This window comes from Periplaneta americana, chromosome 11 (assembly GCF_040183065.1).
Source record: "Periplaneta americana isolate PAMFEO1 chromosome 11, P.americana_PAMFEO1_priV1, whole genome shotgun sequence".
Classification (NCBI taxonomy): Eukaryota; Metazoa; Arthropoda; class Insecta; order Blattodea; family Blattidae; genus Periplaneta; species Periplaneta americana.
The window spans coordinates 147,598,569-147,616,457 of NC_091127.1; the positions used below are offsets into that span (position 1 = coordinate 147,598,569).

Sequence of the window (17,889 nt, forward strand, 5' to 3'; positions counted from 1 at the left end):
TTGAGTTATCAAATTTCGTTTGTTGAAGTCTAAGTATGTAGATTTAATAAATCTTTTCACAGAGTAATACGTAGATTTAGTAACAGGTCTGTAAGTAGCAGTGCTGCCCTTCTTTGCTAAAGCATCTGCATTCTCGTTTCCCAGGATTCCACAATGGGATGGTATCCACTGGAATACAATTCTTTTTTTGAGTGATATTAATTGAGAGAGCATTTTAGTTATTTCTGCTGTTTGAGATGAAGGTGTGTGTTTAGAGACTATTGATAGAATAGCTGCGTTGGAGTTTGACAATATAACTTCATTCTTAAATTTATTGATGTGGCATAGAATATTCACTTATTGCAATGATTTCTCCAGAATATAAGAGTTGTGGTTTGATGTACATATTATGTGTAGTATTAAGGGTTCTACTTGAACAGCCCCATTTAACATCTGCTAATCTTTTTAATATCTGAAGCTTTTTTCTGCTTTTTGTATAACATCAGTTATGTGTTTGTTCCAATTTAGTTTTTTGTCGAATGTTCCAAGTATGTAGCATCATCTACCATTTTGAGTGGGTGCTTATTATAATTTATGCTAATGTTTCAGTGAGAACAATTCAAAGCTTGTTTTTTCTACATTCACAGTCATAAGGTTTTCTGTACTCCATTTGTGAAGTTTATTTAATATCATTTCAATTCCCTCCTTTAGTATATATGGTTTAATGGAATTTTCTGATATCCAAATAATAATATCATCAGCAAAAAGAGCAGTTGGATTTCCGATGTTTGCACTTTTGGTGCGATATCATTCACATAAGTATTGAAAAGTAAATAATTGATTAAATGGCGAACTTACTCGTGTTAAAAACACAATTAACACGAGTAAGATCGCCATTTAATCAATTATTTATATTCAAGTGTTAAAAGTAGTGTACGAAAAATTCAACAAGGATATTGAAAAGTGTTGTGCTAAGCACAGCTCCTTGAGGGAGACCCCTGTGTGTTTGTTTGTTCCTAGAGGTGGATGTGTTATATCTTGTGGCGAAAAATCTTTGGGAAATAAATTGCGTTATCCAGTTGAACATATTATTTTTAACTCCTATATGGTGTAACTTTTCAATTAGTTTATTTCTCCATATTGAATCGTTTGCTGATTGAAAGTCAATGAAAACCGCTAGTGAGTCTTCCTTTCTGTTGAAGGCATCCTTAAAGTCTTGGCTTAATATAATCACATTTTCACTTGTGTTGCGGTTCTGTCTAACCCACATTGTGTGTTAGATAGCAGATTATAATATTCTAAAAACCAGTTTAGCCTTTTAATCACTTTCGTAATCATGCTGGTTAAAGAGATAGTCTGTTACTACTGATATCATTTCTGGGTTTATTTTTCTTGAAAATAGGAATGATAATGGCCTTTTTCCAATGAGAAAGAATAAGTTAGTGGTTTTCCAGCTGTTGTTATACAATTTTAGGAGAGCTTCTATACATTTTTGCCACGATTTTTTATAAACTCTGGATGAAGTCTATCTGATCCTGGAGATTTTTTTGTTTTGTAGTTAATCAGTAGCAATATTTAGTTATTCTGCTCCAAAATCTCTAATGAAAATATCATTTCCACTAATGAACTGTTTTTTAATTTCTCGAATTCTCTTCTTACTTGCTTCATCTGCTTTCTTATATTTAGAAGGGATTCTCTGTGCTTTGGTATAAAATAAGTTAAATGTTTCTACGATTTTGTTATCATTTGTTAGTGTTTTCTTATTATGTATTAATGGTTCCGTTAAGGTATTCTTAGGCATTTTAACTTTGTTAATAAACTTATATAGCGTACCTTTTTCCCATCCTTCTTGTAGTTCATATGTTCCATGAAATTGTTGAAAATATTCCTCTTGGCTTTATTTACCTTTTTTGTAAAGATTGCTGCTTTTTTTCTACCGTCTTGTACATCGGCTGATTTTTTTGTCTTTTCTGCTTTAATCCTTACTGTATTTCTTATTTCCTTCAATTCTAATAGATGGGAGGACCAGAAGGGGCTATATTTCTCAGTTTTTCCTTTAGGAATGTACTTCTTTGCGGCTTTCAGTATTATATCACAGAGATATTTATTCATCTGATCTGTGGTTTGGGGTACAGATTGTAGAAGATTTCTGCACATGATGTCTGTTTCATTTTGAAAGCCGGACCAATTTGCTTTTTGAAATTCGAAAGAGATTTAATATCTGGTTGATGTTTTTATGATTTGTATTACATTTAAAGTAATTCTGTGACCAGAACTTGGATTCTCTATTATTTTCCTTTCTGTTTTGTCTATTAATCTGCTGAAACTAAGAGAAGATCAAGATTTGTACCTGAACCATTGTAATGGAGGTAACTGGGTGGATCGTTTGGATTGAAAATGATTTCCATTAATGATGTGTTTAATAAATCTTCTAAAATTTTTCTGCTGGGTTAATGTCTTTATAACCTCATTTTGGTGAGTGTGCATTGAAGTCTCTGACAATGATGGTCTTTGTGTCAACAGAAATTTTAGTTAGATCAAGGGTATTACTTGGGGGATTATAGATGCTATGAATTTTAAAGAGCTGATTGTTCTTCCATATTTCTATTTTAACTATTTCGGATTTATCTTGATCTTCCATTTTTTGCAAACTGAAATTTTAGCTTTCAAGTTCTTTTTAATTCCAGTCAGGATCCCACTAGCAATTTGCAGAAATTTAGGCAATAAGTGCATGCTATATTGTCCCATTTCGAAGAATGTTATTTGCTCCTCTGATAAGTTAGTTTCTTGGATTCTTATGACATCAACATTATTAAACTCTAACTTTTTTGGTTGTGACATGCCTCCTGCATTCCATTGAAAAATTCTTAGGGCCGATTGTATAAACCATTTAATCTTAGATCAGAGGTTAAATTGATCCTCGTTCTAGCTGAACTTGGAATTTTGTGTTGTATAAAGTCTAATCTGAGTTAATTTGTCTTAAACTAAAGTCAACTTTGACTGAAGAAATTTCTCCGATTAAGTTAGATGATCCAAGTTCAGTTATTTCTTTTTTGTTTGAAATATACGAGTGGCAGACTGTGCAAAAAGAATAACCATTATTATTAATATTAATACATATGGTGTGGGTGTGTGTGTGTGTGTGTGTGTATATATATATATATATATATATATTCAATTTCTTGCCTTAATACATAAACATTCTTATACTTTATAAGGCTTTATCGTGTTCAGCAGTATCAAATAACATAACCTATAATTATATTATGTTTATAACTATTAATTATTAATGGATATGATAGGTACATTCATAAATGTTCAATTAACTGTATTACTAAACGAAAATTGTCGTTTTATAAAGCTTTATTATGTTTAGCAGTATCAAGCACCATAATATGATAACAATTTGGAACACGGTCAATCTTCTTCTTATTGTCCGCCATTATTTACAATGCACAAAACAAACCAGTATCTCCAACAGAGTGTACGGAAAGTCGCCAAAAAGAAGTTGGAAAGTCGCTAGATTTCTCATTATCAACAAAGAAAGATTACTATGGGGTGTTAAAAAGGTCACTAAATCTATATTTAAGCAATATAAAAGTTAAAAGAAACTGTCGTTGAAAAAGAGTTAAAGTCGCTAAATTGGTGACACTGAACAAACCTGTACAACATGGCCCGTGCATCACATACTTCACCTGTTTATGCGATATTGCCAAATCCTTTTCACGTGAACTTAGATTGCATTTGAACCAAGGTAATTTGATCGCAGAAAAGTTTTATACAATAGAAGAAGTGTCTGAACTCGGTTCACTTTCCGATCTTCGATCAAAGTTGATCTTTAGTCAGAGAGCTTTATACAATTCGGCCTTAAAGAACTGGAGCTAAGATGAGAGTTGCCCAAAGTCATCCCCACCCAGAGATCAGATTTGGGGACTGTTTTGCCTCCGGGATATTTATATACTTTAGAGCGCTCTTACATGATCATTTTGGCTAGAACTGTTTTTTACGTGGGCACCAGATCTTTAAGAAAATTGGCAGTTAAATCACCCACTCTCAAACCCCCCCCATTATGGATGAAGAACCGCACCTGCCTTTGGTCAGTGGGTCCATCAGACCTAGCCGGAAGGACTATATATGTAAATCCATCGACATTTTCCGAAAGCAACTTCAAAGAATGCTTATCCACGCTATGACAGTACAACATGACAAAAGTTCAGTAATGCTACCTCAAAGTATCTGGACCTGCATAAATACTGCATTTCCTCAGTATTAAATAGAACGGCTATACCGCCGTGAAAAACGGTCCCCAGAGCCTCGTTTGGGAAAACAGGTTACACCACGAGAAGGTGAGGATGGGAGTTGGGTAGGAGAGGTTATGGAATGCACATCACTACCCCTTGTAACCCAATGTAATACTGACACTTTCCATAATGTAGGCTATATTATTTCTGCAACTAAAACTTTGATTAGTCACTAATGCTCGACACTAAACCTCAAAAAACGAATGATATAATCTAAATTTCCATATAGTGAGAGCAGTAGAAGAAGAGTTACATTAGAATCTTAAAAAATGCGAAAGAGTTCGATGATTTCTTTTTTTTGTGTAATAAGTTACATAATTCACTTTAGGCTGGACAATACACACATAGAGCGTCTTAAGTAAAATCACGTGTCAAAAAATATAATCAGACCAATATATATAAACTCCACAAGGGTAGCTGCCCTTCAGTAAGGGTTCCCAAAAGACACAGCATACTAAACAAATAAAAATAAACATTTGTGTTATCAATATTTATGATTATTATTTTCAAATGGGAGCTACCCTTGGGAAAGTACTTTTATTCAATTATTAGTAATCAGAATGCAAAGAAATTTAGGCGTACAGGTAATTATGTAAAACCTGAACAGAATATTTCATTACGCCTATAGCAACAATATTCAAAATTTTTAAAGGAATTCCAAAAGACTTAAAACATTCAACTGAGAATTTTGGAATTGTTCCCCTTGCTCCGAACAATAGTCCAAATACTTCAATCTGTCCTTGTATATGATAATAATCCTTAAAGTATTGAATTGTAGGGTCATAGATGGTCTTCTTTTCTTCATGTACTGCTACAGGTTGTTATAATGCAGTTTCAAAGCGCACGGTGGGATCGATGATAATTGCTCTGTCATTTCTTCTATCAATGGCAATGATGTCAGCTTGCCGAGAACTTCCATCTTTTGCAAGGCAGTGGACTTCTTGGTGAACCTCGTAGAAGGAAGGAAGACTTTTAGCAATAAGTTCTCGTGTTGCATGGTGTCTAGTATTCCGGATGAGAGCTCCATGTTGGCAGAATCCCAGGATGTGGGGCAAGGTTTCTATCTCAGTGCAATGTCTGCACTGGGAGCCATCCTGAGACCGACCTGGCATGGCACGCACGTTTGACGCTTGTCCTATCATTTTAATTGCTTCCTTCCACTTGGATACAGAGAGACCATCCCTTGTTTTTATCCAACAGTTAGCTGGCGTGTATTCCTGAAATAATGCCATACCTCTGCCTTTCTGCTTGAGTGTGCACCATTTTTTGTATTCCTCATCTCTTAATATATTTTTCAGCGTTGTACTAGTTATTTTTTTAGTCTCTGCAAGCAATTATGCCCAATTTATTAAGACAGTTATTGGCCTCGGCTTCTAGATTTCTTGATGCATTAACATGACAGTCATTGATGGTTTGCAATATAAGGCAGTTATTATACCGTTGAATGTAAGCTTCCCATGTAGCTCGAAATAATCCCAAGCCTTTAACTTTACGGGAACTGTATATCATGTGACCTGGTGTGTCATGCAGCAGATCTAAAATTTGTATCAAAGAAGATTTCAGGAGCATATCAGTATCCTTTAAAAATACTTTAGGCATCTTATCCAAGGGCGTCGATTGCATTAAATAAATAAGTGAGGGTCATATTGAATAATTAATTATGTTCAATTTTTGATCTGCTCGAAGTAAAGGGGAAGAAACTAATCTCTGTAATCGTTCTTGAAAAATGTTCATTATCGAATTTGTATCTAAAATTATTTCACCATTGTAAGTAATTCCTAAATATTTAATGTTTTCATTTTCGTTTATTGACTCAATATTCAAGTCAGGCTCCAAGTGTACTTTTGTTCTCTTGTCTTCGCTTTCTTTTTATCATCCCAAAACAGAAGGCATAGTTTCGAAGTCTCCCGTATTTCTTGGATTTTCTCGTATTTGATAAATTTAAATTTATTTATTGACTTAATTATTGATTTTTTTTATCGACTCAGTGGTATTGACTTTTTTATTTATTGCTTGCGATTGTGGTCAGAACTTAACGATACTGTGCTGGGTAACAAGACGGTGAATGACAGTATGTCAAGTAACTGAACATTAAAACAATAATATTCATTGTTACTAATGGCTTATCAAATATGCAACTATAACCAGTAACAAACAAAAATAAATGCGCTAAATCATCTTCTCTATGTGAAGGGGGTGGCGAAAGATCTTGGAACATTCTGGACACTGGTTTGTATTTTGAGTGGGTTATACTTTTCAAGGAGACAAGATAATATCCTGCCTAAGGTTTTTCCGTGGTTTTCCTAAGGCGCTAAAAGACAAATGTCGGGATGAAACCTAAAAGAAATGGGCCATGGACCTGCATTCATATCCCCACGACCCTTTACTTACTCTAAATTAATTAATAATTACATCTATCATTAATTCATAAATCAATCGACCTATTACCTAAAAGCCAAATTGGCTAGTCTCTTATATTGAGACAACTCATCCTGCCTAAGGTATTTCCGTGGTTTTCCTAAGGCATTAAGACAAATGTCGGGTTGAGCCCTAAGAGAAATGGGCCACGGACCTATATGCCTTTCCCCATAAGATCCCCTTTTTTCTGACAAACAACTTAATGCCCTAGTTCAGAGTCTATAAAATTATAAAATTCATGTGCAAGGTCACTCATGTAGTCGCAATGCGAAAGGACAGGGAACCTTTCAATTTGCAGATTCAGAATTCACGGCGTCTCTCCTGGCGGTCTTCACCTGCCTTGTCATCGAACAACAGACGACAGAGTCTTCTCGACTCCTCCTGCACTGCGAAATGACACAGTTCATTCAATGTGCAGATTTACACCAGCCATCTCCTCCTCGTCCCGTCCCGTGATCATTTTGATCACACTTCCGTCCCCTCGCATATGTGGTACCTAAGAGGTTACGTCCATTTTCGGTTTTCCCCTTCAAAATTTTCTAGAGCTCCTTCAGTGGAGCAGCGTAACCCGGAGTGAGACAAGTGGCCAACAGGCTTGAAGCTCGCATATTTAGTTTCTTGCAGCCCCCAACCCCATGCAAGGACGCGTTTGCGTACCTTTTAAATTTGTCCTCCCAATTCACCTCTTTCAATTCAATTCAAGACAATATTCATAGCTAAACTGCTAAACCTCTTTGAGAGTGGAATATTATTACAGAGATAAACGTTCAAACTGCATCGAAATTAATATTAATAGCATGCAAGATGAAGAAAAATGTACGACTCACCATCAAAAAGCACATCTTGATAGTGGATGTCTGACTTGTTGCGCAGTTGCTCTTCCTGCTCCTCCCACTTCTGACGCAGTAACTCTCGTCTCATGTCACTAGATAACAGCTGCGGCTCCCCTTCTGCTGTCGTTATTGTTGATGATGTTGCTGTTGTTGTTGGCTTGTTCTTGTCATCAAAACCACCGAGAGACTCAAACAATCTAAGATCGTTCTCCTTTATGTAAGGCAAGTCTTTTCTAAGGCACCTTCTTGTACGACCCAAACAGTCAACATAATCGACCCTGGAGACAGTGAGACAAATGGCAACAATACATTAAAAATAAGCTTTATTAAACTATAACATATAATAATAATAATAATAATAATAATAATAATAATAATAATAATAATAATAATGATTTATTTTAGCTGGCAGAGTTAAGGCCATAAGGCCTTCTCTTCCACTCAACCAGCAAAAAGTATATATACATATGCATGAACTTACAAAGAATCCAACAATTTTAGATGAGAGTTACATGTATACAAGAGTTATTTACGAATTAAACAACAAAATACTATGAACTATTAATTAAACACTGAAATAAACTGTGTAGCAGAATTAAGCTAAAATACATAGAATATTAATATATTTGAAATAATATTAGATAACAGAAAGAGATTATTATGAGACAATTTTGAAAATACAGCACTATCAGGATGATGTCTTAAGAAAGAAGTAACAATGTGGTCAGTGATAGTTTAAATCAGTATGACTGGAGTGAAATGCTAATAAGGTTATCTTTTAAGCTGTTTTTAAAGGTGTTTATTGTCTTGCAGCCCCTAATACTTTGTGACAAGGAATTCCATTGATGAGGTGGATATTGTAAAAGATGATGAATAACAAGATGTTCTATGAAGAGGTATACTTAGCGTGCCACAGATAAGTGATCTGGTATTTACGTCGTGGTTAGAGTATAGATAAGAGAAACTAGAAAAAAAAAGGTAATTTGGTGTTGAGGTGTGCAGAATTCGAAAGAGTAAAAACAAAGAGTGTAAAGTTCTGCGTTCTTTAAGTCGGAGCCACGAAAGACTTGCGAAGGACGGTGATATCTGATCATATCTTCGGATGTTGCACACGTATCTGACGCATATATTCTGATCTCGCTGTAACTTGACTGACAGTTCAGAACTCAGGTCACTTAACAAAACGTCACAATAATCGAAGTGCGGCATTACTAGGGTTTGTACTAGGGTAAGTTTTAGTTGCTGGGGCAAGAAGTTTCTCAAGCGACTCAAACAGTGAATGGAGGAACAGATTTTTTTAATCGTTTCTTTAACTTGAAAATTCCAACTTAGATTATTATCAAAAAAGAAGCCAAGATTTTTTACGACAGATGAATAAGGGATTAGCGTGTTGTTAAGGGTAACAACTGAAAGATTAGTGTTATTAAGGGAGTTATCTAAACGCTTATGTCTAATAATCATAGCTTGAGTCTTACACAGATGGTGCTGGTGGTGGTGGTGATGTGGTTGTGGTAGTGGTGATGGTGACTGAGGAAATACAATAATCACTCAATACAGATATAGCATCATTTTACTACATTTTGTTCAGGAGTCATTGTCATATTTCAAAATAGACTGCGTATTATATCAAAATAATATAATAACAATTCCCAATATTTTGCAACCTCTCTTTACAGACAATCTATCTCTTCAGTTCGAAAACTCCTATCTTCCTTTTCTTATAAATTAAAGGTTTACTACAGTTCTCATATATGCTAAGATATTACACCGTCTCAAGATCTGCTTTGACATATATAGATTAAATGATTTTCTCTTTTCCTGAGTGATCAATTTTGATACTAAGGGGTATGCTGCTGGAACTAAATGACAGCTGTGAGCAGTATGGGGTGAAGAAAAATAAAGGTAAACTTGCGAATTCTAAATGAAGCAGTAGAGTAAGTGGACAGCTTCAAATACTTGGGGTGTACTATAAGCAGTAACATGAGCTGCTGGCAGGAAGTCAAAAGGAGGATAACAATGGTAAAGGAAGCTTTTAATATAAAAAGGAACATCTTCTGCGGATCTCTGGAAAAATAAATAAGGAAGAGACTAGTGAAGTGCTTTGTGTGGAGTGTGGCATTGTATGGGGCAGAAACATGGACATTACGACGAAATGGAGAGAAACGAATAGAAGCATTTGAAATGTGGATATGGAGAGGAATGGAGCATGTGAAATGGACAGACAGAATAAGAAACGAAGTTGTGTTGGAAAGAATGGATGAAGAAAGAATGATGCTGAAACTGATAAGGAAGATAAAAAAAGAATTGGTTGGGTCACTGGCTGAGAAGACACTGCTTACTGAAGGATGCACTGGAAGGAATGGTGAACGGAAAAAGAGTTTGGGCAGAAGAAGATATCAGACAATAGACGACATTAAGATATGTGAATCTTATGCAGAGACTAAGATATAGGCAGAAAATAGGAAAGATTAGAGAATGCTGGGTTTGCAGTGAAAGACCTTCCCATGGGCAGAACACGTATGTATGCATGCATGCATGCTGGGACATTGTCAGTTACAGGTAACCTACTAACTGCTGGTAATTTGAGCTTGTAACTGAACCAGCAAATTTATCTCATGTTTCCTGTGCTTAAATCTGTAAGTACAGTTTTAGTTTTGTTTTTCTACAATGTTTAATGTAGGAAGGAAAAAAAGATCCTACATGAGCAGATTTTATAAAACTTTCAACAAACAGTGGCATAGGTTCCAAAGCAAAATGTAAAATATGTGGTTTATAAATGCAAAGTTTATTAGGAAGAATGAAATCTCATCTTCTGAAATGCAAGAAAATTCAGGAACATAAAAATTGTGAAGTTTTTTTTGATACTGAAGAACAAGCACCACTTAATGAAAGTAAATTTGAATAAGTGAATTATAAATTAATGCAATTGTAACAGATACTTGCTTTCTTCTACAGTACGATATCAAAATATTATTTAATATTAGATTAGAATAATGGAAGTAATGTTATGGTTTTTTAAACATAAAACTGGAAAAAGTCTAACTCCTGTTTGATCATCGATCATTAACAATTGTTTGCTTCAATAAATTCAATTAAAAGAAATAAATTAAGTTAGAAGTATTTATGGAAAACAAAAATCTAATTTAAGTAAATAACTGATCTTGGTTTTAATTTAAACAAATCATGATTTTTTTCCACCCTGCATGCTATGCACAAAAGTTAAAGAAGATATTAAAAATCTTTACACTGTGAATCAAATATTAAGAATTAATAATATCCTAATATTAAATACATTTCACACTTCTTCGAAAAAATAATTTATTTTACTGTAAAACACATGCATCGCAACATTTTTCCACAAAAATATTGGTAATATCACTACTGTGAGAGATATATTTACAAAGAAACACGACTTTTTCCTTAATCCATGCTCTGTTGCTTTAATTTCTAATGCGACAATCTGTGGTCTCTATCAATTTTAGACCCGATATTTTACAGTAGGACGGTACTTGACAAATCTTATGTTACATACTAGTGAATTCAAACGGACAAATGGCAGCTTACCAGTCTTCTTCTGGATCTGACGTCTTGTCATACTCATCACTGGAATGATGTTCTTCATTTTCCTCTGGAGGTAGTGCGGCACTACTCGTCTCTCCTGTTAGTGATTTCTGTTGGAAGTCCACAAGAAACCTGCCTTCATCATCAGCTGCCGAACTTTGTGACAATTTGTCATATAGCTTTGACTTGGCTTCTAAAGCCATCCTGGAAAAAAAAAAAAAAGTTGTTGCTTTCTAATGCCAGGCATTTGACAATAAAGTCATTTGACCTCTTGCACTCCAATATTTTTCAAAGATGTTGTCATGGTTAGCCATTGACGCACAGATTTTGAGATGTTCTGAATCCATTTCTTGATTTGAGTTGAACAATTGACAGTTAGGAGACTGATATATTCCAAATCTATGCAGATGCTTGGCCAAACAGTCATGGCCTGTTGCCAATCTAAATGCAGCTACAGACGATTTGCGTGGTAAATCGGGAATTAACTGTGCATTATGATGCAAAGAGTTCCATTTTTTCCCTTGAGATTGTGTTATCGAATTTTGTTTGTTTAAGTCTAAGTATGTAGATTTAATAAATCTTTTCACAGAGGAATATGTATATTTAGTAACAGGTCTGTAAGTAGCAGTGCTGCCCTTCTTTGCTAAAGCATCCGCATTCTCGTTTCCCAGGATTCCACAATGGGATGGTATCCATTGGAATACGATTCTTTTATTGAGTGTTATTAGTTGAGAGAGCATTTTATTTATTTCTGCTATTTGAGATGAAGGTGTGTGTCTAGAGACTATTGATAGAATAGCTGCTTTGGAGTCTGACAATATAACTGCATTAAAAAAAGTACGATATTACAGCCCATATGACTTAATAATAGCGCAAAAATATTAACTGAGCGCGAATGTAGTTTCACGTTTTTCGGCGACAGCTCATACAGCCAATGTTTCATTGCAGACAATTCGACAATTGTTTTACAATAGAGTTAACATCAATAACATATGGCCCTCAATATCCCCTGATTTAACCGCCTGTGACTATTATCTCTGGGATCATTAAAATATAAAGCGTATAAAACAAATTCACACACTTTAGACGAAATTAAGGATAACATTCGCCAAGAGATCAATTCAGTTTCTCAAAGACAACTAAGAAAAGTGATGGGTAATTTCATAAGAAGTGCCCAGAAATGTGTTGAAAACGAAGGCAGGCAGTTCCAGCATCTCCTTTACAGTAGTGATATGGATGAGTACACAACTTTTCAAAATTTAGAAATTAGAAAGAATATCAAGAAATAGATATTTCTACAAAATTGAATTACTTTAACTATACAATGAATACCATTAAATAACATTTCTTGCCCTAAAACATAAAAGAATTAAAGCCTATAAAACATTGGCGAGACCTGTTCTCATGTATGGAAGTGAAGCTTGGACCATACGTAAATGTGACAAACACCGAATCACTGCCAATGAAATGAAGTTTTAAGAAGAACTATTGGCTATACTAGATTAGACAAGAAGAAAAATTTGGATATTTTGACCAAAACCCTAGATCATATATACATAGATAGCTCGGCCTTATAGGCTTTGACGGTAACAACTTTTGTCAGGTTTACTATGCTGCCATCTAGTTATTACATAAGGAGTCAAGTCATAATTCCCATTTGAATTGCATTGACGACTGTACTGCCATCTCGTGTTCGTTTATGGCAGACAGGTGGCGATCCTGGCGGTTGTTCTGTTCAAAGTGCTGCCGATTTTAACATAGGGATGAGCTATCCGTTACATATATGATCTAGACCAAAACCCACATTTATTGTTAACCCTTTTAAATAGTCAGTTCTACTGCTGTTTTTATGCACAACTTCTACAATGTCTCGTGTTAAAATGTTATGTTTTATTTAACGACGCTCGCAACTGCAGAGGTTATATCAGCGTCGCCGGATGTGCCGGAATTTTGTCCCGTAGGAGTTCTTTTACATGCCAGTAAATCTACTGACATGAGCCTGTCGCATTTAAGCACACTTAAATGCCATCGACCTGGCCCAGGATCGAACCCGCAACCTTGGGCATAGAAGGCCAGCGCTATACCAACTCGCCAACCAGGTCGACCACAATGTCTCGTCATATTTTTTTTTTTTTTTTTTTATTAATTCCTGTGGAACTTTAATATTGTGCAATGCTTCCCATATCTTCTCATATTTTATACTGTCTTCATATTCAGAGTTACTTAATTAGCTATAATATTTTCGTACACTTCACAACATAATCATATACATTATGCGAGTATGCTGTTCTTTGAAAAGACAGTACCTTTCCAGAAAGGTTTATTAAACTGTTTAAATTCGATAAAATTAAAAATATGAATATTTTGCAATTCATTTTGAATAATTTTTCAGAAAAGTCTATGATATACAATAGAAAGATTTATTTTCAGTCAATGACTTTACTTTCTATATGTGTAAGGTACAAGTCCTTATATTACATAATTTAATACTGTATTCACGTTTTCGTCGGTCATGCCAACATCATCAGATACAACTTTTTATGCTGCAATATCATCTCTAAATAAGTACATGTCCCTCTACGATCAAAAATACAATATACATTGATAAACATAAAACATATTAAAATCAACATGGTTTGGGGACATCAATATTTCTTTTCTTATGTAAATGTACCCTTATTGTCAATTAGTTAAAAATACAAACGAGTGATTATAATGCATATACATATATAAAATTGCAGGTCTTCACTATATAAAAATAAAACTGAAAAATCCATGTAAAATACTATGTGAAGAGATGCTTACAACCTTAACGTATACTTATCTAATTTGCTTGTATCCATATTCCTATTAATCATTTATTACACGCTTTTTGTGTGTCCAAAAGATATATATACACAATAATATATGTGTTGAGATTGTACCTTGAAACCAGTGGTGGCTCCTATATATTTCTTATGAGGAGGAAAGAACTTAACAGCACGAAATGACACCTTCTTGAATGAAACATGCTACAAATTAGCCTACATGCATACATGTAAGACCAGGTAGTGTTGGGGTTGGCCTTCCCTTCTGTATAGCAATAATCTGTTCTTGTAAACTGAGTTTCCTAAATTGTCCAAAATATATTATGTTTTCATTTCCATTAATTGTTGAATAATTGCGCAAATTAACAATTACAAGGAAATTCACAACCTCGTAGCATTTTTCGAGCACACTACAGCATCACACGTGTTGGAAGAGACTAGCTACTAACTCGTAACCGGAACCGTTTTACGGAAATGGGAATGGGAAATGATCTGAGGAAAGCAAGAACACTGCACCCACCCACGTGGTCTGTGTTGCCACATGTATATTTTACAAGTTCAGTATCACATGCTTTTGAAGAATGACAGTTCTTGTAAAGTCATACTATCATTATTGTTCAAAGCTCCCGGTGGCCGATTAATTTTTTATGTTAAAAATGATGTAGTTTGGAGTACCTACTTTCAGTTTCAAATATATTTGTACAAAACTGACAACTTGGCTGTTGCCCTGTCTAGTAAACAATGAATAGAAGTGAATTTCAGGGGCCAACTACGTAGAACTACTTCCTCTTTGTTTTACATAAACCCGACTTTAACTTTCAAATATCCACGAAAGTTTCAAACCATGAATAGTAAGTAGCCTATATAAAGTGCAATGAATAATATTTTTGATTTATAATTAAAAAAAAGTTTACATGGTGTCTTTCATAGCATTGCGTAAAACTGTTTTTGTTGTGTCTCCTCCTAGATGTGTTACAGACTGGTTGAATGCAACATCGTTAGGTGGCAGCGGTAGCGAGCTTGCTGCACGACCGGTCGGTTTCTATTTCCCGCCCATGAACGATTAAGAGGAGGATTTCCTCCCTCTCTGTTCATTTACTTACTTTAAAACTCTGCTTCTTTCTCTGGCCGCTAGTGCGCTGTTGTCTATGTGTGTTAACTGCAGTAGAGGAGGAATGGAGTGCCTTTCCTCCACACAGACAATCTCGCATCTTTCTCACAGTTTTCTACAGCACATGAGCGCGCGTCGTTTAAAACTCGATCAACCGAGTTTTTCTTATAGCTGTGAACTTAAAAATTATCGAATCTTCCTCGAATTTCAAGGCACATATTTTATTTGGTATTTACTTTCAAAAGAAGAAAATGTGAGGAGGACGTTCCTCCCTTCCCTCCCCCGAGGAACAGCCACTGATTGAAACCTTAATTCACCAAAATTGTTATAGATGGCATTTACAACAGATGATATGTTTCTGTATTAGGTTGTCTTATGATGTTAATTGACGACATGAACTTGAACGTACACTATGACCGACGATAATCTTCAATATGGTTAATTTGAGGAAGATGTCCAAATTCTATAGTTGTTGTGGAGTGTTATTGTGAGGTAAATGTCAGCATTCTAATTTTGGATGTATATGAACGTGTACATTCGTTCGATGTTGGCTGTGCAGAGGCTGTGTGAAGGTCGTAGAGGCACATGTACTTATTTAGAGATGATATTGCAGCATAAAAAGTTGTATCTGATGATGCTGACGAAAACGTTAATACAGTATTAAATTATGTAATATAAGGACTTGTACCTTACACATATAGAAAGTAAAGTCATTGACTGCAAATAAATCTTTGTATTGTAAAAATATGAAGTTTAAATAAGCCTTAAGTTAAATTAAGTTCAAAACATAACTTTAATATCTGAACACAAATGTTGTCAGTTCATGCTGACAAATAGACCAGCAGAAAGACTGACAAAATGAAAACATTTTGAAAGTCAGTTCTGTCTAAAGGCCTATGCTATATTAGTGAAAGAATCCCATAGTGATAATATTTGTAAGGGTAGAAGACACTAACCTCGATTTTTTAAGAACATCGTCCTCCTCCGCCTGTTCTTCAATATCCTTCTCTCCTCGTTCGGAGACACCTGCATTTTGCTTGGTCCACACAGTCTGCTTTTTGGGTTGAGGGAGTGGACGGATATAATGTGCCTGTGCCTGAGCTTTGGCTTTATTAACTTCTTCTTGCTTACGGGAAAGCTCGGCTTTCAAACTGACAAGCTGAAACAAAACAACTTCATTGGTAATGCCATGCCAATAAGACGCTAAATTATTGAATTTAAGGCAATTATATTCTTTGCCTCTAATTCATAGCAATATTTATTCCTCTTATCTATAAAAATAATAATTAGTATATTGCTAACAAGATGTAACTTACCCTTTGAAAAATATATTTATGTATTTATTTATTTATTTAATCCACTCAACAATGTAATTACGGAGTAGAGAAAAAAATAACAGTAGTAATACATATAATAATGGTAATTTAAATTTAAACTTAAACAGTTACAATCCAATACTACTCAACAAAAGATATCAAGCAAATATTACATGTAAATCTCGGTGAACAAAAACAAAAGTATTTACAGTATGAAGAAAACTTAGATTAGGCTATATTAAAGTAATAAAGCCAGTGATGAAATGCAAATAATTAGTCACAGATTAGTAACAATAATACAATAACTGATGAGAGACTAGATCTATGTTAAGTCAGAATTAGGAGTGAGTTAGTAATGATAATTGATATGAAATAATTTAAGAAAGAAGACCAAAAATACAATATGCAAACCAGTTAAGACCTATTTATTAGCAAAATACTTATGGAGTGTTTTGAACACTAGCGGTATTTATTTCTCTCAAGAGTGTGGCTCTATCCTGAAAGCAGAGGCGTATACTGGTTAAAGGGTTTGGGCTACCGCTGACCCTATTATTACACAAAATATATCTAACAATTACTTTAATTTTAATTACTATGGTAAAACTAATAATACAAAATTATTACATTATGTTATATTATAAACTTTTTCTTTTGTAATTTCCTTGGGCTACCGCCGGTAGCCCGCAAAATACGCCCCTGCCTGAAAGATGTCAATATTGCTGAGTTTATTATAGAAGGAACAGATTCTAAGAAGTGCAGAGTACTTATAATAACATGTCCTAGCATAGTTTATATTAAATGTTTTACTAGTCCTACAGTTCTCTCTTGGTACATGTATTGCTATCCTAGACAGTAGATGACTATTTACAGAACTTGTTAATAAATTATGCAGGCATTTTATATCAATATTATTTCTTCTGTGTTGCAAACTTTCAAAATTAAAGAGAGACAAAAGAGATGAGTACGAAATACTACTTTCATTATTCCAGGAGGGATCCAAATGATTTAAGAAACAAAAATCTAATGAACCTTTTTTGAACACACTCAATTTTGTTAATATACCGGTATTTAATTTGATAGGGGTTTCATACAGTACTGCAATATTCAAGTTTTGATCTAACTAGTGAAAAAAATAGAATTTTTTTAACTATCTTGAGAGGAGAATTTTGTGGAATGTCTATAGATAAATCCTACAAGTTTAAGAGACTGAGACACAAGTTCAAGTATATGGCTGGAAAAATCCATATTATAAGTGAATACTATGCCTAAATCTTTTACCGTGTCAGTCATTTCCAGTAATTCCCCACCCATTGAGTATCTGTAAGTAAAATAAGTTTTTTTCCTAGTATATATCATATAATGACATTTATTTAAGTTGAGTTTATTGAGTTCATATCAACAAATATACATTAAGAATCAAAAATGGAATAAAATACGACAAAATCAAACTGTCTTTAATATACCAACATTCAGTTAGTAGATGAATGAGATGGTGTGGCTGCCTTTTACATCCGGAAAAGGCCCTATACCCAATTTGACAGAAATCTGAGTGGACCTCAGGGC

General features: G+C 34.5%; 2 protein-coding genes across 3 annotated transcripts in view; one reads left to right on the forward strand and one right to left on the reverse strand.

Annotated features, from left to right (window-relative positions):
* Positions 1 to 17,889, reverse strand: part of LOC138709438 (coiled-coil domain-containing protein 174) — a 549,941-nt gene that overhangs the window by 530,663 nt on the left and 1,389 nt on the right. For both annotated transcript variants that reach the window (XM_069840203.1, XM_069840202.1), the window contains exons 2-4: positions 15,967 to 16,169; positions 11,096 to 11,296; positions 7,526 to 7,809 (exon numbers count right to left, since the gene is read on the reverse strand). In XM_069840203.1, the coding sequence (XP_069696304.1) occupies positions 7,526 to 7,809; positions 11,096 to 11,296; positions 15,967 to 16,169 (688 nt within the window). The remainder of the gene's footprint in view (positions 1 to 7,525; positions 7,810 to 11,095; positions 11,297 to 15,966; positions 16,170 to 17,889) is intronic.
* Positions 1 to 17,889, forward strand: part of LOC138709437 (organic cation transporter protein-like) — a 181,785-nt gene that overhangs the window by 18,710 nt on the left and 145,186 nt on the right. The window lies entirely within an intron of this gene.